The 27,795-nt window shown below is 35.6% G+C and overlaps 1 protein-coding gene across 2 annotated transcripts in view; it reads right to left on the bottom strand.

Moving 5' to 3' along the window:
* The window catches only part of LOC106662131 (ecdysone receptor), a 235,418-nt gene that overhangs the window by 66,155 nt on the left and 141,468 nt on the right, over positions 1-27,795 (bottom strand). For both annotated transcript variants that reach the window (XM_024225854.1, XM_014385951.2), the window contains exon 3: positions 5,093-5,252. In XM_024225854.1, the coding sequence (XP_024081622.1) occupies positions 5,093-5,237 (145 nt within the window). In that variant the 5' untranslated portion in view covers positions 5,238-5,252. The remainder of the gene's footprint in view (positions 1-5,092; positions 5,253-27,795) is intronic.

The raw sequence follows: 27,795 nt of genomic DNA on the forward strand, positions 1-27,795 counted from the left end.
TATTTAAACTCAGGTGTAAGGCCCATGCCCACGGACTTGATTGTTTGCTAGACTAATTTTTGATTTTTAATATAAACTTTACTTATTAAGCTTTTATAGTACTTCTTGTCTAAGAAATACAATTAAAATCGTAAAAAGCAGTAATAAAATCAAAATTATATGTAAAGAAAGATTGCAGAGTTAAAAGCTAACCCTAACAAAAATGTAAAATAAATGGCGGATAAAAAAAGAACTATTTATGACTACTCCGCTTATTCTACAATTTTGTGGTACAGTAACATTGTACTAAAACCAAAGGGGTTAATTTACTTTTTCCACTAGGGCCGTAACAAAACCAGTAAAAATCCAGGGGTGTTAAACCGGAGACGAGTATTGTTAGAATTTTATGGCGTTTCAACTTGATTAGAAGGTTTTTAAAGGCACCCCACACGGCAGGGGTGTCGTTAACATCATACAATAAGTTGTAAAAGTAGAAATCTCTCAGCAGAATCAAATGATTGGCCGTTTCGTTAGGGCGACTTTTTAATAACCGTCTCACGGCTCGTCTGCCCCTCAAAAGACTCGCCCGACTAACAATTTGTCCTTTCTCATCTTTCAGTCCGGGGGAAACGAACTGTACATTTTATTTCAAAAGCGCTAGATATTTTTTTTCGGGAAAAAAAAACTTTTCTTAAGGGAAAAGCAAGCGTAATTGCAATAAAATTCAATTCGAAGGCTTTGAATTGAGAGGTTAAAGCCCGGGTTCTTTCTGAATTTATTTAATTTATTTTATAATTTTTTATTATACATTTTAACCTTATGAATATGAGCTACAGCTTAGCTTTTGTTTTGACCCATCCTTGGAGATAACAAGTATATGAAATTTTTCGATTAATTTATCTTTGATCTCACTTAATAACTAGCACAGTAAGGTAATCAATAAAACAAAAATTATAATCGAAACTACTACTAAAAGGAGAATGGAAAAACCGCTAGGCTCGTAAAAATAGAAATACATGTGCTAAACTGTGGCTAGTTACGAAAGACGTCTGCCCTTGGGTCGCAAATGGAAACGGACATACAGACAAGACTGCGCATAGGTCATTCAAGAATAACTCGGGAGCACCTTCTGGCCGAAAAGCGACCGCTTAGGTACCTGTTATGTAAGAATAAAATGACGGTCGATCACATTTTCAAATATAGAAAACTTTATGTTTATAGGCAATATTTTGATATATCGTGGGGCCTGTGCATAGTCATGGGCACGGTAGCGTGTCGAGATCGCTGTTGTAGAACCTCAGAGCAATAACGATTTTTAAAAGTATGTAGTTTTTGTGTGTGTCTATGTTCATGTTAATTTATTGGAATGAATGTAGTTTATTAGCGTGAATCGAAGCGTTTAACCCCACTCTGGGTGAGTTTATTGGAGTTTGCTATTGAGAAAACAGCTCTCATTTTAATAAAAGTCAAGCTAAACTGGAGAAGCCCACCAGTAATGCGGATAGAAGGAAGAACCTCGCACAGTAACGTACCTTGGCATAATAATAGGGGAACACTTGAACTTCAGGGAACACACCAAATAGATAAAAACCAGATCCATTGCCAAATTCGCCATTGCCAAGAGAATCTGCGGTGCAATTTGGGGCTGTAGCTACAAGCATAGAATAATCATGTACAAGGCAATCTGTGCTTCCCTCTTGACATGGGCAAGAACTTTGAGCGTGCAAAAACGATATCATCACAGCCCAACGTAATTCATTGCTAATTTGCACTATAACGGTATCTACAAAAGCACTACACGTAGTCGCGGGGCAGTTTCCCGTAGACATTGCAATAGAAAAACATGTGCATTATGGGACATAAACATCAATAAGACACCCAACATACCAATCAGCACACCTAAGGAGGCACATGAATGGGCCAAAAACGAGTGGCAAACTCGCTGGAAGGCAAGCTGCAAAGGACGACACGCCTATAAATGCTTCCCAGACATCAGAGAAAGAATAGAAAATAAAATAGTAATCAACACTTAGTCTCGCAGTTCTTGCCAGGGCATGGCGATTTCGCTGGAAAGCTATATTTCTTTGCCAAAAAAGATAGCCCAGAATCCTCATGTCAAGGTGAAGTAGAGGATGTCGACCATGTTAACCTTAGGTGTCAGCTATACCAGGAAGAAAGAGCCAAATGGTTAACTAGAATGGAATTTGTTGGCATTTAGCCATCTTGGAAAGAAATTTTTAGCAAAGTAAATATAAAGGTATCGATTATTAGTATTTATATATATGTAATGTATATTTTGTGTCTGTTCAGTACAAATACCTTTAGGTATTTATCTGAGGTACAAACGACTTTATATCGACGAAGTATGCTTATCAGAGAGTCAGTAACAAGATCGAGACACTCAAATATCTGCACAAAATAAATTCGTGTACAAGATCATGTATGTATGATGTATTCATCATACATATATCTTCTTCTAAAATCTCATATGGCCCAAAAGAAATTGAAATAAACAAGGAGAAATGGACGGTCATTTATATATATGTAATAAGTAAAAAAATTCCCCCAGATTTGTTTCAATTACATAATCATTTTATTTTACGCAAAATTATTTAAAAAATACGATATCAAGCACATCAGCATTGGAACTGCTCATCCATATTTGGGTGTGCATTTATTCTCCAGTAAGATATTTTACACAATTTTCCCGTCTATTTGATCTTTGTTATTAGCTAGTTTTCGTGGGTATAATAACGGGTTATTTAATAGGTTGAAATAAAATTACCAGAATCGATCGCCACATGTTGGAGAAACATCAAGGACAAAATTAATCACGGGGATGGAGGAGATGGGCTCATTAAAGACATCAAAAGCGACTTTTTGCAATAAACGTTTATTTTTAAAACGTTACCATTGCTCCTGTGTATTTTTCGAGGTTGTTTGATATTTTTACTTTTTAATTACTTCCAAGCACTTTGAAAACCATCCCTGGATATATAATTTCGACAAGTAAAACTCATAAAAATTTAAATTTAAACTCAACTAATATTTCCTATGAATGACAAGTTAGCAGATGTTGAAAATTGTTAAAACTCAGTTCGACAAGATAAAAGCTTTATGTTGGGTATAACATATTCTTTCCTTATGTCAATATCGAGAATGGAGTATGTCCGCATGCATAAATGAAGCAAATAACCATATACAAATATGAGGATATTGTATTTTCCTCATACTCCAATCGAATCGATAACTTCGTTTAAGAATAATAAAAGCATTAAATTTTTCTTCCTTTTTGTTTTCATGGGTGGATTAAGAAAAGGCGGACGAGGCGGCCTAAGGCCGGGACGTTCCAATCACCGTACTTAACCACCGCGATCCGGCCCCATGACACTAGAAATTAAATAAAAAAAACACGATTAAAAGAAATGAGCAATGTCGAAAGGTGGTCCTCGGAGGACTGAGGTTAAGGATAAGCCATGCGAGTGCCACACGGACAAGTACAATTTTGGGCAAGTACAGAAAGGTTTCTCAATGTGTCCCAATGAATTGAAGGGCCACTCTTTGTATGTGTAAACGGTGTATAGGAAGGCCATCCGATAAAAGAATCGTGCTTGAGAACGCCAGGGTTAGTCCACTTTTTGTTGTGAAGTTGTTAGGATATTTCGTGTGCAGCCATGGACAGAAAAAAGCAGGCACTACTTTGAATTCAAAAAGTCTCTTTTCAAATATCTAATGAAGCCTGAAAAGTCGAGTACAAATTCATTCCAAATGCTCGCAAACCAAAACGGAACAACCAGTATTGTTCCAAGGTGAGAGCTCACGTCCGACGCCCAGTGACAGAGCAGACTCATGGAGTCCAGCTGTGGGACTGGGCCAAAACCTCCAATGCCCAAAACAGTTCAATCCTTTCAATCAAGTCCTCAAAAGTCACCCAGTATCTAATCTAACAATTCATAAAGACATAGACAGGTGGAGGATCTGAACCGAACATGTTTCCACGTTTTCCACTCCAAGCAATCCCACAGTCCTAAACAACTATCTTTTACTTTTAGTATTAGTCTTTTACTCAACGCCCCACCTAAAAAGCATCCGTTTTAAACGGCTTTGTCCTCGTGACTTTCTACCTTGCTCCTATCCTAGTACCAACTAAATAGCACTGAATAAGATTTTTCATACTGTACTATTTATTTGCTCAATGTATAATGTATACAGATAGCAGTAAAAACGTAAAAACAAGATTAAAAAAAACAATCTACCGTTTGTGTTTTTGCATTTGAGGAAGATCTTTTAATGTAAATTGCCTTAATGTTTATCTAGGGAAAATTAAAAGTATAGTGGTTAAGTGCTAATAGGCGGAATACCGCTTCAGAATTTAAAATGATCGTTGCTCGATGTGTCCCACGTAATAGAGGCGTGTCATGCTGGTTCCATTCAGAGAGCGTGTAGGCAAGCCGCCAGAATTAAGAATGTTTCTCGGACATGCTAGCGAGTTTCAGGGTCCCCTGTTCTGCTTTTTAGGGTAACTGGGAATTTTTTATTGTATATAGATGTCAAAATATGTGTTTTGTGTTTCTGTGTATGTTTTGTATTAATGAGTGTATTTATTAGAGTGAATGGGGATGGTGACATATCATCCTCATCGCTCTTTCAGCTATGTACGTGACTTGGGTCGATAGCGGAATATTTTAAAAGTACCCCATCGACCCCAATTAGATTAGTTTGTTATTGTACGCAGGTCGATGGAGGAATATTGAGTACTCCACCTACCAAATAGAATGAATGTGTGTTGTTATATTAAAAAAAAGAAAACAAGTTAAGGTCATTTTACTGTACACTTTGCTTTCTACTTATTTACGATTCTAGAAATGACGGGCGAAAATATAGCCGCGGTCTTCTTCTTTTATGAAGGATGTGGACTCCCCTTTCATCCCGACCGCATCTTGGGCGATGTAAGAAATGTACAGGAGTGCTTTAAAGAGCTGCCAACTTCTGCAACTGAGGGACGCCGTCGCATCAATTACAGCGATAGTAAAACTAATCTTTCGGTCGGCTATTACGAAGAGGGTTCAAAGCCCGGAGGAGGTTGTGCTAAGGCTAATACGGCTGGGCTTACCTATTTTCGAATTGGGGCTATATGGGTCGTAGCTGTTAGAAGACATGGTCGGGGAAGGGTACCCGTTCGTCTGGGCTTGATACGCCCTGGGGGACCCTCCGCTCACCAACCAGTCATCGTCGCTTCTCTTCTCCTCGCCCATCATCTATGACAGATTCATCTGAAAAAACAAATAAAAAAATCTAGAATATACATAATAATACAAGGAATATCGATTTATTCATTTATAGGGTGTAGATATGTCGATTGATTTTTGTTTCAGTCAAATCTGTTAATATATTCTGTTTGTCTGATAAAGGAAAATTCTAAAATGTAGTAGTGTAGTTTGGGCGTGGATAATTATCAAAAATCGTGCCGATTTCGTTATAGCACTCATTTATTTATTTTCGTTTAAAACCTTTTTATCATCTAACTCCATTTCCATGTGAATGTTATTTCACATCGGCCATTTTGCAAGGTTAACACAATTTATCGACGGAGGATTAAATTTTCCAAGAATATCTACAAAAACTATCAACTTCGACGAGATAATCGTTGGGTGTGTTGAATTCCAGTGTGAACCTGTTTCGAGAAAAGTTGTAACCTATTCATTAATGTTGCCAATACAAAGAACAACCGCTCGTAAAATAGGTCTTGGTTTATAGGTTTACGGAGAATAAATAATATATCTGAAGTATGACACAAACACAATAATGATTTATTTTTAACGGGTGTGATTTCTTTATATGCACGTTTGCAACTGTAGTTCTGTTGACGTTTAGATTTTATCAACGTTTTCGACAATTCCGTCCAATTTTAAAAATGTTATTTTCCCTCAATTTACGATTCATCCTTCGAAATTATGTTGAAAACTGTCCTTTCGAAAGGGAAAAATAGATGTATACTCAGGAGTCACTTTAACGCCTCAACTAAACTATAAAATACATTTTCAAGAAAAAAACAGCGAAATGTAAATTTTTTCTGAGTACTACATGGAATAAAATAATGGAAAATGACAATAAACCTGTCAGCTAAGTATAACGTTTTCAATGTACCTTTGAGAACCTCTGTGTTAATCCAAACATGGTGGATGCAGGGAATACTTCCTTAAAAAAACTATTTCTTCTCCCCCGTACCCGGATAACGTATTATCTATTACATTTGGAAACAGAAAGACCCGCATTTCTTTTATAATCTCCGTAAGCTTTGTTTTTTGCTTAGTTTTGTCAGCAATTCATTAACGCATTGAAACTCAAAACTTATGCGGTTTTACGCAGAATGTATAATGGAACAAAACATTCTGAAATGGTGTCAGGAAATGTGAAGCCTCTACCATAAAATAAAATGAAGCGCATTATATATTTTTATGAATAAGGACAATCAGTTCCTACTTTATTTGACACAAATAATATAAATTAAAAAAACCAGCAACTTAATAAGCGCGCATAAACAAGGTTTTCAACGACGTAAAAATTATTAAATATATACAAGAAAATTTTAAATTACATGAACGATAACAGTAAAAGATTATATATGACACTAATTTTAAAAATTAGAGGGAGACAACTACAATTTAACTATGCAATGAAGTGATCAGAGGAAAACAATTTAGCAATTCAATTGTTTAAACCGAACACATATTCTCAAATCGTCTCTTAAACAATTCCTAGTAAAATATAGAATATGCTATTAAAATTTTTCCCCAAAGTTAATAGAAAAATAAATAAGAACCATTGGAAATGGATTTAGATTTGAGTTAGTTCTGTAAAAAATTACTAGGTGAACTAAACTAGATAAATTACTACACTAATGAGTGGACTAAAGTGTATTTATTACTAAATTACCTATTGTAAAATTAATAGTCAACTGAAAAGTTTTAATAAATAAATGTATTAATAAAAAAAAGGGGGAAATGAAAAAGAAGGAAGGAACTTTGTAATATGTCCCACATAGAGGACACATACCATTTTACAGGAGTATGCCCCGTCTTACAAGCCCATTTGTATCTCGGGTTCGATGCAGGGCCGCTGGATTCGAACCCGGGACCTTTACCTTACAGTGATGAACGCCGTGTGAACGCCTAAACCGTTGCGACCACCGACGCCCATACAATTGTTTAAAACGACACTTCTAGAGAAAAACTAATATTTTCGATATTTAAATGGCAAAACTGGCAGATTATGGTTTATTATCCGATAAATGCATTACAATATAGAAAAATGTTAATCAATTAATTCAATTATTAAAAATCCAGTGGTTTTATTACAATATAGTTATTGCATCTTACTACAATTTCAGTTTACCGCCTCATTTATTGTAGAAATATATGTGTACAAAAAGAAGAAAATTAATCAATATTTATCTCATATTTAACTATTCACTGTCATTGTAAAAGGATTGTTTTTTGTTTGTAAGTTTGCAAACGCTTGGTCGCATTTGTATGAAAATTGAAAACATCAACTCCAAGCCCTGTATGTATTTTTGTGATATCGTTTTTCTAAATAATACTTCATATGTTTAAATCAATAAAATCCGTTTTCTGTCTACTCCGAAATTATTTCTCAACAAACACAAACTTTATAATAAACCATAAAAAACTGGCAAGCCGCGCGAATCAAATATGTAAAAGTAAATTAGAAATTTTATTATTAAATTTGAAATTGGTCTTTAAACCAACTATGTGAACGTCATTAAATCCTGGGAATATTTGCAAAAGAACATTTGCCATGTTGATTGTACACCATTGGAATTTTTTTTCAAATATGCTTTTATAAGTTATATTTGAACTCGCAATATGTGAATTTTATATGAAAGTAGGAGTGGAGTCCTTTCGCAGATAACGGGATGCCTCTGCAACCTTGGCCTTCTCAGCAAATGCCAACCTGGAGCGGATGTCGAAAGTTTTTTCTCACAGCAATGGCCGACTGTTTTTTATATTTTTTATTGTAAAACCTTTGGTTCTCTGACGTTTTCTACTATTCAAACGAAAGATTTCAATTTGATTTATTCGAAGGAGGAGAATTGAAAAAAAGGAAAAGGGACAATTCCAGAGGGGTTCGAAACTAAAGGGCTAGGGCCGTCATTAGAGAACTACCCGGGCGGATGGATGGAATCGAAGGAACGACCTTTCACCTTTCTGTCTTTCCAGAATGTAGTTTCTTCGTGCTAAATCTGTTCCTAAGAGGGGGAAGAACAAATGAGAAATGTTTCTTCCCGCTCTCGGCCCAAAAGAACTGTACTGAGATGTAAATATGAGTTTAATATGCCAATTAGCTGCAAACACAATTTCGGCCATAAGGCAAATTACAAATTCATTCTGTCGACCTTGTGCGCTAAAAAGAGTTATAATTTTTGATGGTAAACTGAAGTTGAAACCATCCCGGAGCTTAATTAGGTTATTGAATATATTGCCTAATAACCTACAATACAAATAATAAAATTTTAAAATAAACAGCAAATTTAATTATTATTAAAAAAATATGGATAACGGAGATGTCCTCGGTGTGAAGGCTGATATTTCTACTGCTGTGGAGAGGAAAACCAAGGGCTGGAGGACGCACGGGGCTCTTAACAAGGGCCTTTGGGATGAAAAGCTTTAGTTTGTGTTTGCATTGCCCACGATTCGATTTAATGCGATGGGATACTTATAAATGTTGGAAAAATATTGGTCAAAAAACATCAGTAGGGCGAGGAAGCTTTCTGTCAAATTTAAAACAGCGAATTGTCGATTAGATTAAAATAGAGATATAGAGATAGAGATAGATATATAGATAGATAGGCAGACAGACAGACAAACAGATAGACAGAAACACAGACAGCCAGATAGATAGCTAGACAGACAGATAGAGAGAGATAGAGAGATAGATAGAGGGATAGATAGATAGATTAGATAGATAGATAGAGATAGAGAGAGAGAGATAGATAGAGAGAGAGGGAGAGAGAGAGAGAGAGAGAGAAAGAGTGAGAGAGAGAGAGGGAGAGAGGGAGGGAGGGAGGGAGGGAGGGAGAGAGAGAGAGAGAGCGAGAGAGCGAGAGATAGAGAGAGAGAGGGAGAGGGAGAGAGAGAGGGAGAGAGGGAGAGAGAGAGAGAGAGAGAGAGAGAGAGAGAACCCTAACAAGGAGGCACAATCAAAATAACAGAGACTAATAAAAATCTGTTCAGATGTTGCAGGAAGAAGAAGAAACATCGGGACATGTCTTCGGTGTCTTTTTGCAAACAGGGATATTTTTTTGTTGAAAGAGGAAAAACCTTAAAGTTTTGGGATCTGGCAAAGAGCATTATTTGGCGTTTACACTAGTCGCGGTGCGATGTTGTGTGGAAAAACATGAAAATATGGGTGATGAAAAACAGCAGTAGGATCAGGAACCTTTCTGCTAAATTTCAAACAGACATAAAAACGAAGCATTTGCCGAATGGATTAAGTGGTGTGCTGTTCTACCACCCATAACTGTTGATCATCACCTCATAAGTATCAGGTCAGAGATAGGCAAAAGATTCATTGTCGGTCAAGAAAATTTCGCCTAAACTTGCAACAGACCTGCTGCAGCATAGCACGACAAAACTCGGGGTCAGTACTGGGCATTGGTGGAAGACAACCACCAGGAAAGAGGAAACAGCAATGTATATTATTATACGCTTTATAAGCTACTAATTATAAAGGCAATAGAGGCTATTAAAAACCTGTAGCTGCATAGTGATGTAACAAAAAATGGATGAACTCAATAGTACAATTTTGATGGACGCAGTGCAAAAGACAGCCACAACACAAGCGCAGAAATTTATATGAAGGGAAAACTGCAGTGCTTGTTCGAAACCACCAAGTATGAAGGACTCAGGAAAAGGAGTCATCACATTATCAGATGCCACGTTATCTGATGAAATATCACAAAGCCAAAGAGTTACAGGCCTCTCCCTAGCATGACAACAGTTCAATTAAGGTATTACGGACTGAAATCCTGCAATCTGAAGGATCACAGAAGCGAAAAATGTTCCTAACTTCGACTAAAAAGATCCGTTTTATAAATTTCCCTATTTCGTTTTGAAACATGACACAAATTGTCCAACGCTAGTAAAGTACTAAATATCGGGACAAATATGGAAATATGATGACGTGATCGCTAAAATTGCGCGCGCCTTGCCGCATTGTTTACATTTGGATGTTGGCGATTGTACGATACTGTATCTTTAATCTGCCTCTTTAAAAAAATGTCTTCATAATACACTTCTAAAAGTAAGAACAATATTCACAGTCATTGCATAACGATAATTTTTAATTAATTCAGTTTTATGAAGTAATGCATGACGTGTACAAAGGGAATTTAAAAAAAATCAACGATCCGGGGGCGAGGAAGATTAATTAGAAAGAAAATACTCAGTTCCTCTGTCCAGCTATCCAGGAATATGTTCGAATATCAAAAATCTAGTAATGTTTTCTTCTTTATCATATGTCGGGTGGCATACCATTTATGATTTCGTGCTGACTCACTGGTTTTTTCACGGACACAAAGCATTGGATCAAATTGCGATAGTTGTTAAGGGCAATAATGCAATGGAATAACGTCCCCAACCCTACACTGCAATTTCATTACGTTAAATGATGAAACAAATACAGTGCAATTTACTTTAACTATCAACGAGTTCCGTCTTCAAATAGCTCTTGAACTATTCATTTTTCAGGAAATCCAAAAAAAGCTTTCAAAAGAGCGTTAAATGTTCTTTAATAGGCGAATTTCTAGAACTTTCAGTTTAATTTTGGTAAAAAAACAAACACTAAATGTTCATAATGTCTTTATGAATCTGAATATTAATTTATGATTTATTTATATATTATATATGATTATACTCTACAAGAGATTTTTTTATCATCATATCGCCTCATCTTTTAAGTGCTTTTACTGGTGATTCAATACGCGTAGAACAAAGTTCATCCAGTGACTTTAACTTAATAAAAAGCACAAGATAAAGAAAAACGAAACAAAACACGTAAAAAAGAGAAATTAACAAAGCGAACAACAAAGCAGAAGAAATGGAAAAAATATATAGATATTTTTATATATATCACTATACCAGGCAAAAAGAACAATACAGTAGTTGTAAAACTCAACTTTAACCAAATGAAAAGTTCAAAGGAAGAATTAAACAAAACACATAAAAAGAGATAATAAACATAGCCAACAGCAAAGCAGAATAAGTGGGCAAAATATCTATACTAAACACAGACAAAGCAAAGATCAATACAGTAATAATTGTAAAACCCGACTTTAACCTAATGAAAAAGCACCAAAAATAAAAATTTAACGTAGAAATCAAACAAAACACATAAAAAAGATATAATAAACATAGCGAACAAGGAAAGAAGGAAAAATGGACAAAATATCTACACTAAACATAGGCAAAAAAAAGGACAATAAACAATTGGAAAGCCCGACTTTAACCTAATGAAAAAACACAAAATAGAAAAATTCAACGTAGAAATCAAACAAAACACATAAAAAAAATACAACAAACTTAGCGATCAATCAAAGCAGAAAAATGGACAATCTACGATAAACATAGGCAAAAAAAGAACAATACAGAAGTTGTAAAATTCTAACCTAATGAAAAAGCGTAAAAAAGAAAGAAAATTTCAATGGAAAATCAAACAAAATGAATAAAAACATACAATAAACATTGAACATGTACACACAGTAAACAACTAAAGCAGAAAAATCACATTGAATTTTTTTTTTTATTAGATTATAGTGGGGTTTCACAACTTCTTTTTTTGTTTTGTCTCTACCGTGAATTTTCTCAACGAGGTTGCAAATTTAGTTTTTTTTACCAATTTTAAATTTAACAGTTTTAGCAAGACTTAGTGGTTTTTTTACAAAAAATTAAATTATAAATTGTAGAAGGAAATTTGACGCTATTCAATGCTTTTTTGTATTTCCAGAAAAATGAATAGTTCAAGAGCTACGAGTAGATTTATGAAGAAAATCGTAGATGGTTGAAAAAAAAACGAAATGTTGAATATCAGCGAAAGGGTTGAGAATCGGACCATGGTTCATAAGAATTTTTTTGCTGCCTTTTAGGCGGAGAAGCACCTGACGAACTCTGTCGTACCCTGTTTATAAAAATGTAGCACTAAAGCTATATATAGAATAAATTAGCATCAGTGGTGGAAATTAGATTTTGCTATAATAAAAAAATTCTAAACTCTACGGAACAAGACTACCCAATATATTTTGAAATGAATTTTGAACGAGCGATTATTTCCAACCACGGTTTTTTAAAGCCATTTTCTTAAGAGTAAAAACATTTAATCTTTTTGTAGCACTCGGAATCGAACAGTTGGCGTCCAGATGGGTACAAACAACCAAATACTCCAAATACCAAGATCTATACAAATAAATTAACTTAGTTTCAAACAAATCGTTTAAAAACAACAACACATTATAATGTTTCGGCATTATTTATTTAGAGCGCATTTCATGGAAAACGAGAAAGGAATCGTCCGGATTTTGTACGGAGCCAGACCGGTCGCAGCAAGGCCATCCGCTCCCACAAAGTAACACCCTCCTTCATGGCAAAATGCTCGTCGCCGTGGGCTACGAAATGCCAAACGACGCCGAAAGAAACATTCACAAGAGAAGTTCAAACTAGGCTTAGAGAATAATATAATAACATTGTTTGATATGTGTGGTGTTTAGTGACGTTAGTCAATGATTATTTGGAGATCGTGAGGTGCGGTCTGGTCTGACGTAGGTTTTAAAAAACATTTTCTTTATCGTGCCAACGTTTCGATCTTTATTGAGATCATCTTCAGAGCCTGGGATTTACAAACATTGTTTCAATTTTACAAATACATGTAGGATGTGGAAAAAAATGAATTTATACAATGCTAGAAAATTTTAGATTAAAAAAATGAATTTACATAATGCTAGAAAATGTTAGAATAAAAAAAAATGAATTTATGCAATGCTATAAAATTTTTGATTCATGAAAAAAAATTATTTATACAATGCTAAAAAATTTTATGCCTGAAGATGATCTCAATAAAGTTCGAAACGTGACATGATAAAGAAAATGTTTTTCTAAAACCTACGTCACACCAGACCGCACCTCACGATCTCCAAATAATCATTGTTTGATATTTTGATTGTTTCCTTTCTTTTCATTATCACCTATGTCCTTCGTTGGTTTTTACTTTGTTTCGACTATTAGAAAAGTCGTCAAATTGCCAGTGGCTTGCTACAGATTTCCTTGGCGACAAACATAAAGAATTAAGACAATATTTGTATGGAAAATAGCTGGGAAAATAATAGTTTTACAGTACGATTTCAAAAAGCTCTTTGGGAGCGAGTTTAATAATGTAGTCTGGTCATTATCGACCATTTCAGTCTGCCTATCCTCGCTCGGAAGGCGTGTAGCAGATCAAACCAGCGAAGATCGATATGACCAGACTAGTTCATCACACGCAAATCACATGGGGAAATCTCTAATATTAAAAAAGATGGAAAATGTGTCAAAATAGAGTCTGGCAGACGATCAACCTCCGTTCTGCGAGGTTGGATCCTCCGGCAAGCTGACCGAAAGGTCAAAGATCGCGGCATTGATCCTTTTTGGTCTAGACTCCGTCGGCGCAAATTCTGCTCGTAACAACCGGTGGGTGTTTTTAAATGTTCTGCACGCTAATTCGCTCCCTCACCCCACAACGACGTCAAACACACTCCACACAGAAAAGCCGCACTGGTTCAAGCTTTCTTGGCAAAAGCAATCGCGACAAGTTGTAGAAACTGGGACAAATAAGTTTACTATCATAAATTAGACGTTATCATCCTTATTGTACTACAATTTACTGGCATGTCTGCTTCCAGGCGTCATTCAACCTGTCAAGGTTTGAATAGAACCGAGATGTAGTTTTGCCGGATAAACAAACCTGGGTGTTCACAGGTTCTTCACCTCGTAGACCTCAACAAAGAATTCACTATTTAACCCTTAGATGTTATAAACTTTAATACATATCCTACCGAGTAAAAATGATAAAGATCGATGTTATCAACATGCCAGAGGCGTATTCTTCAGTACTTCTCACAGCTTTTCACCTTTTAATTAGGAGAAAATTGATTTGGCAGATCAAGGAGGAAAGATAGATTACTTCCACCCACCGGATTTCACGTTGATCGGCGTCTCCACAAAGCAAAAAGAGGACTTGTTTATGCAATGAAACATCGATATGCAGAGCTCGTGTAAATATCCAATATGTATTAATATTAGCCCGATACGAATTTCAAATTTGGATGTGGAAAACCGCAAAATACCAACGTCGCTCATAAGAGGCCAACTCTAATTACAATCTCCATGCCGTGACACAGCGTCTGACCTAATTACGCGGCGATAGTTTTGAATCTTTAATAGTGCATATTAAAAAAATTAATTTGAAAATGGAAAATGATTGCATTGTGATAATACTTTATCAAAACAAACAACATGAATTTGTTATAACTTTCATAATAAAAAAAGCAAAAACTCTCATATTATAGCTTTCCGAGCTTGTTTGTAAAAGTACAGTTGTACTTAGAACGAAGCTCGCGGCTCTGAAAGCTACCGGAAACTTAGTGTGTTGAAAGAAGCGCTTGGAAGTTGTTGGAAAAGGGCGACTGTCTGTGTACTCTCATATGAACAAGTTGGCCGAGTAAACCAACACAGTTTTCGTTTAGTCTCCTCGTCTCGTAAATAACGTCGATGAATTATTTCTGGAGAAACTTTGCACTCAAAGAACTCAACGGGCAGCCGTTGTTCTTTCAAACTATCTTATTATTATGTGCAAAGAAAAGCTTCATGTCAAATTATTAAAGTTGCATTTGAAATTCCAAACTTATTGTGTCACCCTGATGACATATATTTTTATAAATAAATCGTTCTTAAACAATTTATTTACACTATTGTTTATAGATTGTTAAATGAATGAAGAAATTTGTACTAGATATGAGTCACTCAAACCAGTCTCAGTTCAAATTCAATAGTATCTGACATCTCACTATGCTCACTATGTTCAGACGAACTTTTCATCAATCTGCTTTCAACAAAGTCTGTATTTGGCAGAATTTTCCAATGTGAACTGAATAAACGTCATGGCAGTTCGGTCATGGATAGGTTTGTTCGTTTCGGCATTTCACCATCTTTAGTGGTGGATTAGTATTCAAAGAAAGCTTGTTTGTTCTTTAGGAGCAACAAGGTACGGGAGAAGGAGTATTCTTACCTGAAACCAAATACTCAGAACCCCATGGAAAATGTACCAGTATCTGCCAGGCTGAAGTCTATGCAAAACCAAGTAACAGCTATCATGTCAGATGGCCAAGTAACCATCAAAACACTAAGTACGACCATCAATAGCTAAATGATGGTGCTGAATTGCAAAAGTAAAATTCACTAACAAAGTCATTCTCTGTTGGGTCCCAGGACACGTGGGAGAAGAAGGCAACGAGAAAGCGGACGCCCTTTTCACCGAAAGAGGTTGCTACACAGCTTATAGGACCTGAGCCCAAACAAAAGGACAAAATGAAAATGAGGAAACAGTCATTGGACACAAACAATCCAAGAACCTTCTAGCAAATTTTGGAAGGAAAAACAACAGAATGCATCAAAACTACGAATCCTAACAGTTTTTTTAACAGGACACTGCAGACTAATGGGTATCTGAAGAAGATTGGCATAATCCAACACGGCAGGTGTAGGTTATGCCAAGAATCAGAGGAAACATCAAAACTCGTATAACAAACTGTGGTGCCACACTTGCCCGCAGGAGGAACTGTTTTGGCAATTTAACCGTAGAAGAAATTCAACCACTGAAACCGGGACTAATAATCAATTTCATCGATGAACTTGGATTCACCGGTGTACTATAAGCACAGAACGGCGGATACACTAGCTCTCAAAGGTCGCAGTATATTATACTCCCCAACTAACATCTTGTTATTTGGGGGATTGAAGCGCTGAAGGATTTTTATGTTTTAATAAATGGTAGTAGTTTTGTTAACTTCTGCTACTTAAGTTCCTCTGCAGTTTATCAATCTTTCCCAGGAATGCTCCTACTCATTCCCTATTACCTTATCATGGTGTCCTATTTAACTCGAATACTCAGAGAGTAGATTATCCAAACTGGCGTATCACGCCAAGGGAACATTCTCAATCCGATCCTATATACCATTTATAATGGTGATTAACTTATCCCATGATGACTTATTCATCAGTACAACCTACAAGAACGAAACCGCACTTCTCATAACTCGAATTAGATCCAAGCCAAAAACGGTCACAATGTACGACAAGAAGATCTCAACATTAACTCAAGTTAGGTTTTCAGGAAGATACCTTGATATCAGACCGAGTTGGAATGCTCATTCAAGACCTAAAAGACAACTTACCATAGAGTTGGACATTTAGAAGTTTTCTAGACTGATATTTGTTATTTCACAGTCTTATCTAACTTCGTACAAAACTTTACAAGCATACTTTGGACATATTGACTAGAACCGTGAATTTCCAAACCAATGTCCAAGAATCTTAGGATAGGTTAAGTTATGTTTGAGAAAGAAGGCGACAAAGCCATTTTTACTTTGTACGTCACGACTATTGTCCTCCTACTCGCATGGGTCATAGCTAATTAATTAGCTTCCGGCTTTTTATTAGTCTTCAAAGATGCCTTCCCAGTTATACTGGCTTCAGCTTTCCTTTGCCCGTGAAATTTTTCGTTTCCAGGTAAACATAGCAGCATATAATGTACTGCGCTTTCCTCTTTTGTGGGCACTTACATAATCTGTTATAGTATACCGTTTTTTTCCACAATGGATACCAGGAACTGGAGGAGTGCTGCTGTACAGCTTATTGTAGTTTATCCCTGGCTCCATTTTTTGGGGGCTCACAACACAAGTGTGAATTTGGGCCCCCGGTGTGCCGGTGTTCTTCCATCGAAGAAACTCATTTTTGAAGGACGGTGGGACCAAATTCAGGGTCGCTGAGATCTGATCCCGCTCCTTCCATTGATGAGTGCCCTGTCAATTTCTTTCAATTGCGGCCACCGGTCCCCTTAGGCGTCAGAAAAAGTCCAGAGGCGACGGTGGGGATCGAACACACGACCGCGGAGTCTACTAGCTGACAGTCTGACGCCTTAACCACTCGGCTATCGCGGCCCCCATATTATACCGTTTGTAATAGTTTAAAATGCTTATTCTTCTTTATAGTCTATGCTTCAGATACTCAGGGCTTTAATCAACACTGTCCACAAAGGCCTGGTAATTCTCTCCATCCATCCCTGATGCCTATTCCTTCTCAGTATTTTTCCTACACGTCGATGGCATCTATATCTCATTACCGATTATCCCTCACATTAAAAGTCACATTGGCAAGTATGCTACATTTGTCCTCTAGGTGCAGTGTGGACGTACCATGTGAAAAGAACTCTAATGATTATTAAATCCATTATACTTCGTGACCTGATTGACCAAATAACTTCTTTTAATTAATTAATCTTTTTATGTAAAGTATTGGTTGAAATGAAAAAAAAAAAAAATAGTGTCATGATGGGATTCGAACCCACGATCTTCGGCTAAATACGCCGCTGCTTTAACCACTTGAGCTATCGTGACGATTTTTTTTCATTTCAGCCAATACTTTACATAAAAAACTAATGATTATGTTTATATGATGTGTGCTGTGATATTAACAAAGACGCCAATAAAATTTTATAATACTCGTAGGGCTTAATTTTTTAAAACCGCTGTGATTTAAACCAAGTTCCTAAAAGCAAGTTTCCTCAGAAGTGAGTGAGTATCGGATCCCATCCCTCGACGTCGCGTCGCTTCTCGTTTTATTGAAATTGAGTAGATTTATGTTTTAAACTGTGTTTACAGCCGATGGGGAAATATCGTCCTACGCGCACCTTTCAAAATCCCGGCTCCTTTGTTCGCCACGATCGAAAAGCCTCGGAGGAGCGAAATAATAAAATGGCACAATTGAACTCTCAAAGGGCGTCGATGGTTTCTTTTCACCATTTGAAATGCCTTTGAATCCGAGCGTACACGGAGGTGAATGGACTGACAGCAACACGAATTTACACAAAGATCTTTTTTTCTAACACCTTACACTTTTTTAAATTCTTTAATTCTCAAAATGAACGTTTTGTCAACCCGTCACGTTCAAAGCCTATTCTAATTTAATATAATTTCGAATAATCAAGTCTAATCCTATATTTTTATACAAACATACAATTATTGTAAAAAATAATGTTTTATTTATTAAATGACTACAACATTTTTTTTATTATAAAGATCTATTGTCAAAATTGAAAATGAAAATGTCAAGACGTTTTTATTTAAAAAAGAAGTATATTTAGAAAATACGCTTGTTTATCCAAGCTGAATATTATTTGTTATAATAATATTATAATTCTCTCTTTATTATAAAAAAAATATTTTGAACGAATTTCAATCTAAAATGTGTCGTTAGCGTAGCGATTGTATCGTAAGTTCGATGTACTCGGTAAATACACAATTGGTCGATTTTCGTATGTCAATGGTAGAGGAAGTTTTACTGGAACTGGATTTACTCCAGGTTAATTTTCCGTTACGGCCATTCATGCTTGGAAGAGGATCGATGGAAGTGAATGGGCGCCCCTTTCCATTCCGCCGAGGGTGAATGAGCATCGCCCTTGTCCCTTTTCCCGAAAATTTTCTTTCGGCAAAACCGTTTGTTTTGTAAATCAATAAAAAAATTAATCCTCAAATATTGATAATGATGGGAAAGATGGCTTAATTTCTTCAGAATGAAAAACAAAAATTGAGCAATACCAAAAACGGCTTTATATTTTTAATATGTTTCTTGATAATTGAGATTCAACATAGTTCATTGTCAAACAACTATTCTGTTTCATATTTTGTGACGAAATATTCTGAAAAATATATTTTGAAAAGAACAATTTTTTCCAAGTAAATTAACTATGTTTTGTAATTGTATTATTCCAGAGGTTGCTACTTTTTAATCTGGATTTGATCTTGTAGGTAATTTTTTGTGAAGAATAGTTTAAATTCAGATGTGTTTTTTACAAAATTGTATACATTTGAAGCAGCCCGGAAGCAATAAAAAAATCTTTACAATAATCCAGCTTGTTTATAAAAAAAAGTTACCTACAACACCCCAAGCACTTGTACTTAATTTAAACGGAAATTACAAATCTTTTTTAATTTTAATTTAATAACTCAAGCATCAAGGACGATTCCTTTGAATAATATAACATAAACTTTTTTTATTTTAATTTTAAAAATTTATTTCTTTGTTGTAATTTGTCAACTCATCAAGAACTGACCCGGGAAAATTGGGTTAGTAAGCAAGAAATATTACCGTGATAATTACGTGATAAGAGGAATGAGTGAAGAACGAAGTTTAAGACGAATGACCTGGAAACACTGAGATGAAACTCGACGAAGTGAAAGTCGGACTTCTTTGTTCATAAGACGAACACTTGCAACATGAAGTTACTTTTATCTACTTTATTATAAGGCTTACCTTCAATACGATAATTAGCAAAGTGAAAACACGCACGTTAGACCGAGTTACAATTCGTTTATGCACTAATTTTTTGTTTATCAATTATCAATTGGGTTTAATTCAATTAAAATTCTTCATTACGCAACCTGAGTGTAGCAAGTACTGTAAGTCCTCTTTAAAAAAATATGTTTTAAGTATTTTTAAAGTAGATTTTTTCTTATTTTTGTCTTGAACTAAAGGATGATCCAGTCCCAAATAATAATTTTTCCCGTCAAAATCAATAGTGCATTATGTATATTGATAAGAAATATGTGTATTTTATGTTCAAGTTAACGACAAGCTATGATTTTCGCCAGTTGTGGTGTGCAATATTTGCCTGTTTTTGTTACTTTATAACATCATCTGGCTATTTTGGACCTCATAGTTTTTCCCCGATAAATTATGTTTAAAAATCTTTATTGAGAGCACATTTATTATAATGTTAAGATTGAACTATTTTCTATTTACTTAGAAATTCAATTTTGGCCAGGTTTTGTGTAAGATTCTTGCTTGATTTACATTAAAAAGACCATACTAAACTATTGTTTTCGAGAAAGACTTATGGCTAAAAACCTTTACTAGTTGTTGCTTTTATTATGATTTTGGGTTCAAATTTTTGTTACTTTCCCTTAATATTTGGAAAAATTGATTTATGAAGGTTTTGTTTCAAATTTTTACTTAATTTTGTTACGTTAAAGGTCATCCAGCTATTTTTTTTGCTAAATTATGTTCCTCGAGGAAGAATTATGGCTGAAAACCTTTACGAATTGTTGCTTTTATCATGATTTTGAGTTCAGATTTTTGTCAATTTCCCTTAGCATTATGGAAAATCGATTTGACCAGGCTTTGTGTCAAATTTTTGCTCGATTTGGTTACGTTAAAAGATTATGAGGAAATTTATTTATTAAACTATGTTTTGGAGTATAAACTGTAGATAACAACCTTTATTAACTGTTGCTTTAATAATGATTTGGGGTTCAAATTTTGTTACTTTCCCTTAGTATTTTGGAAAATCGATTTCGCCAGGGTTTTTGTCAAATTCTTGCTCAATTTTTAAATTATGGCTAAAAACCTTATTAACAGTTCCATTTATAATGATCTAAGTTTTGAAGTTTTGTCAATTTCCGAGAGTATTTTGAAAAATCGTTTCTGCCCAAGTTTTCGGCCAAATTCGTTTTCATGTTTTTTTTTACGTTGTCAGATCATGAAATTTTTTTTACATTTAACTGTGTTTTCGCAGGGTAAATATTGGTATCTCAAATTAATGGTCGCATTTATTATGATTTTAGGACTGAACTTTGGAAGGGAATTTTGGAAAATCGATTTTGGCCAAGCTTTGTGTTAAATTCGTCTTCATCTTTTTTACGTTAAAACTTCATCAAGCGATTTTTTTTTATTAAACTGGGGTTTTCAAAGTTAAACGAGTGATTTCTAATTTTAATCTAATCTAATTCATTTATTATGATTTTTCATATGAATTTTCGACAATTTCTTGGCATATTTTAGGAAGTCAATATGTTCCAGTTCTAGAGTAGGACTGTTACTTGTTTTTGTTGCGTTGTTAAGATAATTAAGCGATAAATTAACTTATATTTTTCCAGATTATATTTGGATGTAGCTCTTACAAATGGCTGCATTTATTATGATTTTAGGGCCGATTTTTGTCAATTTGCGGAATATGTTGAAAAACGATTTTGGCCAAGTTTTGTATCAGACTCGAATTCATCGTTTTTCGTTATAAGATCATCAAGCTATTTTTGACTAAACTAAGTTTTCCAGCAATAAAATATGGCTAAAATCCATTATTAATGGCCGCATTTATTACGATTTTTTATTTTGATTTTCGGATTAGACAGTTTTTGTGCAAGAAAAGTGTTTTATCGTTTTCTAAGATAAATAGTTTTTAGCTTGCCGGACAATCTTTACAGAGCATTTCATTTTATGTTTTACAATCTAGAATCTTTTCAGTTACGAACACCACATTTGTATCACAAGGCAGGAGTACCACAAGGAAGTGTCCTGAGTCCTTGTTGAAACTTCATAAGTTCACGATTACCCAGTCGCCTAAGCCTTAGAAATAGTACTTTTTATGAAATATTTTCCATTTTAGCTTAAATGAAGGTTTTGATTTAGAGGTAGGAACCACCGAGGGTCATAGGTAATGATTACTTCGCAACATGCTTCACCTCTATTAAATTTGTAAAGAGTAAAAACAATATATACTTTTAAATCTTTTGAGTGCCTATAAAAGATCATTAGACTTTTATTTGATAAAAAGAAAGCAAACTTGAGCTTTGATCGCCTCTGATCAACCTGGCCATTTTTTCTGTTTTGTCTGACGCCTTTCGTCAGATCTCTAACTAATAATGTTATTTTTGCCCAGAGTGAACATTGTCGTATTGTCCTCCGTCGAAGTACAGACGGAAGAATGTTTGATATGACCAGGCGAGGGTGCCGACCACCCCGCGAATGTGAAGTCCTCCTCATCAGTCGGCATTTGAAATGGTTCGACCCGGTTTGCACTGGTGACGAAATTCGGAAATTAAAATTGGCTGAATTTCCAATCGGGCCGCAGCGCCGCCCCGGCCGCTCAACACGCTCGGCCGAGCGTACTGAAACGCTCTCCATCACCGTTTGGAAACCCAAGTTGCGACGATCGCCTCTTTTTCTCGAAACTCTTTCTTTTTGCATATCGCAATGAGCGGAAAAAATGGATTGCTTTTTATCTAAAACAAATACGGAGAGAACAAATAATTGCAGAAGGCGTGCTTCAAAAACGATTTAAGAGGGCCATCAGGCCAGGCTACAACCCAAAAAACGAAAAATTCGATTTTTTAATTTCTTTCTTCTTATTCTCCACAAACCAATAATACAATCAATGGAAGTGAAATAAATAAGTTTTTGAAAAGTATGGCGTTTGGGGAAATGCTCATATCTCACTTTTTTGCCCAATTGAATATAATATAATAGAATAATATTAAATCCTGGGATACAGTAATATCGAGTATTCTGGGGTAGAGTGAATGATTTGAGGTGTATGTAATTTATTATCGTGAATGGCAGGGTTATTCCCAATTACCCCGAGGACTACCGAGTATTGTGGGGTGGTGTGAACGAAGTCTGTTGTATGTAATTTATTAGCGTGAATGGAGGGTACTCCTATTATCCCAAAGAATATCCCGGATTACTCTGTGGTAATGAGGCTACTAGGAAACGGAGATTGTGCTCCCAGGCACTGGAGCCTTCTGACTTATTGTACATTCCTAGTTCTCCAGTTTAGTGCAATAGGTCAATCCTTTTTCTTAGAAGTATCAGGTCAGACTGTCACTGCTACAATTTCATTTGCTACATTTTCTTCAATTCTTATGTTAAGTTAAATCTCCATTGTTTCACATTCGAAGATGATATGGTTTACTGTTTCCTCCTCCTCATTGCATAATATGCAGATGACATCAACGTTTTATGCAACATGTTGTGCAGATGTTTTCTCAGATGCTAGTGACCGGTTAGTAGTGCTATCACTCCTCTGAATTTAGCCCTCTCCAATTGCAGTAGTGAGTTTGCCAGTCTTGGTGAGGGTTGTTTCATCATAAGTTTACTGAGTCTAGCGCCACTAATTTTGTTTGGGTCCATTCTGCGCTGGAGGATTCTACATTTGTTTTTGTAATCCCAAGTATAGGTTCGGGGCCTATACATGGTCTTGCAGATCCTCCTCTGTGCAGTGTGTCTGCTTTCTCGTTATCCAAAATTCCTCTGTGCCCTGGCACCCAAGATCAGGTTGTTATGTTTTCCCAGGTTTTGGAAATTTTGGATGCATTCACTAATTTTGATGTGATTTTTTAACATGCTAATGCTTTAATGGCTTCTTAGCTATCAGATCTTATGAGGATATTCTTGCCAGTGTAACCTCTTTGAAGATTTTCTAGGGCATAAGTATTGATGGAAAATACCTTGTATAGAAAATGCCCGATCCGGTTCCTTCGTTTGTATTGGAGCCATCTGCATACCATATCATTTTATCTGATGCTCTCCTGTGTTCTTCCTCTCCTTTATTGTCCGTTGAGGTCTCATTGCTCCTGTTACTCTGAGGTAGTCTGAATGTTAACCAGATTATCATGTTTTTATCTTGTCTCTGAGTTTCTGCGTATTTATGTTAGTAATGTGTGTTTTATCCACCATTGACGAGGCCCTGAGGTACAAAGAGGCAATAGTATAAAGAAAAGAGAGAGTTGGTTAACTTAATACCATAAAACATCATAACTTGCCTGGAGTAACAGTAAAATAAATTAGTAAATCCATTGTATTTAGTGGTCTATTGACCAAATTACTTTTTTCAATTAATTAATCTTTTTATGTAAGGTTTTGGTTGAAATGAAAAAGCTACTGTCACGAGCGGGATTCGAACCCACGACCTTCGGCTCAATACGCCGCTGCTCTGACCACTTGAGCTCAACCTACAACCTGTAATTTTCCCTCATTTTTGCCATTTTTCAATTGTCGTTATCAGGATTCGATTCTTGGTGACATACGAAGTGGCCAGGGGAGAATTAGTGAAGATATACTTCGTTTTACTTATTAAATTCATTATATTTAGTTCTATATTGACTAAATTACTTCTTTCAATTAATTTATCTTTTTATGTAAGGTATCGATTGAAATGAAAAACCTAGTGCCACGAGCGGGATTCGAACCTACCTCGAGATGGGGAGTTGGTGTCCGAGTGGAAGTCACGACAGCTCAAGTGGTAGAGCAGCGGCGTATTTAGCCGAAGGTCGTGGGTTCGAATCCCGCTCGTGACACTAACTTTTTCATTTCAACCAAAACCTTACATAAAAAGATTAATTAATTTAATAAATTAGTAAATTTAAAACGCGAGAAAGACAAGAAAAGAAATGTAAAACTAAAACAGAGAGGGTGGCGATGCCCAATGCACTTTGTATGCCTTGAAAGTACAAAAAAAAAATATAAGGAAATTAACTGGCTTATATTAGAAGGAGTAGTAATGGTAGAAAAATCAAATTGTGAAATTACAATGATCCCGAATTAAAAATAAATTATAGAATAAATAAGAGGTAATTTTAATACCCGAATAGTGAAATAATCGAACCCCCTAACGGAGGAGAAGATTCCTTCTCTGAACTTATTGCCGAAGGTGGCTTAATTAAGCCGTCGGTTCCGATTCGAACGCCGCTAATCTTCCGGCCTTCGGTTAGTTAAAGGGATTCGCCTTCAGGAAATTTACAACCATTACGCAAATAAGAGTGAAACGCGCCGGCACGTGTGCCTAATGGTCGCGAACAATGTATTCAATCGGCGGAGGCTGACCTTCCAGCAAAACAGACGTTCCTAACACACTGACTCTATGTTCAGTTTATGTTAAATATCCTTGTCCTACGAGTTCCGTGGCCGCCTAGGGGTTTTCCCAACAACTTTTCTTCCAAAGTCAGCGGGTCTTGTTCAGTTTTGAAAATAACATTGTTACGATCGAAGGGAGGAACCATTTTAATCAAATAGAAGATTATTAAGTTGGGCAGAGCTATGCGGGCGCAATAGGGTCGATCAATTTGCTTCCTACAAAGTATATTTTATATATTCTGTTGGATTTTACAAGATCACCAAATATATATATAAAATTGTTCTATTCAGTAACGCCTACAGACTGATATTTTCGGTTCTTACGTCATGGTGAACAGACTTGGCTGGTTGGCTGGAACAGCTGGTATTTACAAGATTTCCTAAATATCCTTAATACTCGCTAGCCGAATCATCTTGTGTTGTCCCCACCAACGAGATTTTTTTACGAGAGGATGACGTAACTGATATATTCAGATTTGAAAATGTGAAACTGTAGGAGCCCATTTTATCGAAACAACGGACTCAGAGTTAAATCAAAAATTAAACTCAAAGTCTAATCGGTACATAGACACATCCACGATGTATGAGAGTAAATTTTCCTTTTTCTTCGACTTATATACAGTTAAACCTCTTGCTAAGGGACAGTCATGATACTACTTTGTTCCTCTTTCGTGAGGTGTCCTCTAAAGAGAGATTTTTATCTTCTGATGTAGAGTTAGATAGACACGCGATCTTTTAAAATTTTCTTCTAACTTTTTGCTAAGCTTTAATTTATCAGCTAATGTTCTTACGCCAGGACTCAAGTCAACTTTTGGCGGGTCAGTTAACATTAAAAAATTCGACTTAAACTGAAATTGTGTAAATAAAATTACACGTGGGGGGGAGAAGTTAACAAATTCGTGAATTTCACACTCCGAATCAATGAATCAAGAATTATAAACAGAATTAGATGTCGTTTTAACCCTTAGAGATCATTGATGCTACTTGAACAGTAGGACGATTGACTGAGGAATGACACGACAGTGTCCTTGGCCGTAACACTTGAAAAGTTTGCTATAAAATCAAATGCTTTAAACGGTCACGAACAGGAAACTGATTCATGAACCGTTGCCCTCGTTGTGTCTAAAATGCTATATGTATTTTTTTTTTTTTTTTTGAAATTGGAACATAAAAACAAGCACTCGAAAGGAGGCTTGTTACACAATTGGTAGTTATGATCAGAAAATGTTTGTTATTTTATGAATTTATATTAACAAATTAATAACACTGAAATTTAAGAACAAAATTTAAAAATATCGCGGAATGCTAATATTTTACTACATTGGATCACAATTGTTGTAACCCTAACCATAATTGAAAAGATATGTGTGGTTATTAGTGACCGTTAGTCGAGGATTATTCGGAAATCGTGAGATGCGGTCTGGTGTGATGTAAGTTTCAGAAAAACATTTTCTTTATCGTGCCAACGTTTCGATCTTTATTCAGATCATCTTCAGGGCTCAAAGTGTTTGATTGCCCAATTAGGCATTCTCAACACGACACGCAAGAATGGCACACTTACGGAGACAAACACTTTGAGCCCTGATGATGATCTCAATAAAGATCGAAACGTTGGCACGATAAAGAAAATGTTTTTCTGAAACTTACATCACACCAGACCGCATCTCACGATTTCCGAATAATCATTGAAAAGATAATTGATTCTGTAGTTAAAATCCTCTTAGATTATTCTCGTCTGCCTATCCTCGCTTTCATGGTATGCCACAACCCAGCCATACGACAAAAATATTCACTCGATACATAAATTTAAAAATTTTTAGAGACAACCAAATAAATTTGTAATTGCAATACAGTCCGCTGTATAATCAAAATGAAAAAAAAAATTACAAATGAAGTATTTAATGAAACTTGATTCTAGATTTTTTGGCTTGTTTACATTTCTTTTGTCTACATTTTGTATTATAGTGGAATCTCTTCCAAATGGGCAATCATTTTGCCACTAAATTAGCCCCTTTTTTGGGTGGCGTCCTCTTAAGAAAGGTTTCCATCTTTCGATAACACAGATATGTGAGGATAGATATATATTTGTCATGACTACGATCTTATAAAATTTTTCCTCCTAGCGTTTGGCTAATCTTTAATTAATATAAAGAAGTAGGGGAAAAACACTACCAGACGCCCAGAACAACTGACTCAGAACTGAGAGCCGAAGCGTAATTAAGAGACCTATAACCCATAATCTTCATTAAAATTCCCAACAGGCATTAAAGGATTGCTCAAATCGATCAAATTTATTTTGTTTTATTTTTGTTAGATATGTAGACAGCCAGAAATAAAATGCGACTGACAAACCAACCCGACGAGGATAAGCGGACCAAAATGATCGTAAAGACCAAATTACAGTTTTTATTAGCCAAACAATATTTTTCAATATGTTTTCGTCGTTACACGATGTGTACAGTGCAATAGTAAAACATAATGAATAATAAAACCTTTTTGTTGGATTAATTGGTACTTTTTTGTTTAAATAATGAATTTGCCATACTAGCGGTTCTGGGTTCAAATCCCGGCAGAGCACATGGTTTTTTAATTGATTATAGGATGAAAAATACATAAAGTGGGTTGACCCATAGTTCAAGACACTGAACGGGTTATTTGGACGCATCAAACTATCCTGAACGACAGGATTTTTTTTATTAGATATTTCGGCCAAACTGTGCATTCCACTCTGGAGAGATGTATTTGTACCAAATCCACACAGTTCATGCATTTATGACAGTTGTAACGAACTTGCTAAGACCGTAAT

The sequence above is a fragment of the Cimex lectularius genome, unplaced genomic scaffold (assembly GCF_000648675.2).
Source record: "Cimex lectularius strain Harlan isolate CLEC.00 unplaced genomic scaffold, Clec_2.1 scaffold3, whole genome shotgun sequence".
In the NCBI taxonomy this organism is placed as follows: domain Eukaryota; kingdom Metazoa; phylum Arthropoda; class Insecta; order Hemiptera; family Cimicidae; genus Cimex; species Cimex lectularius.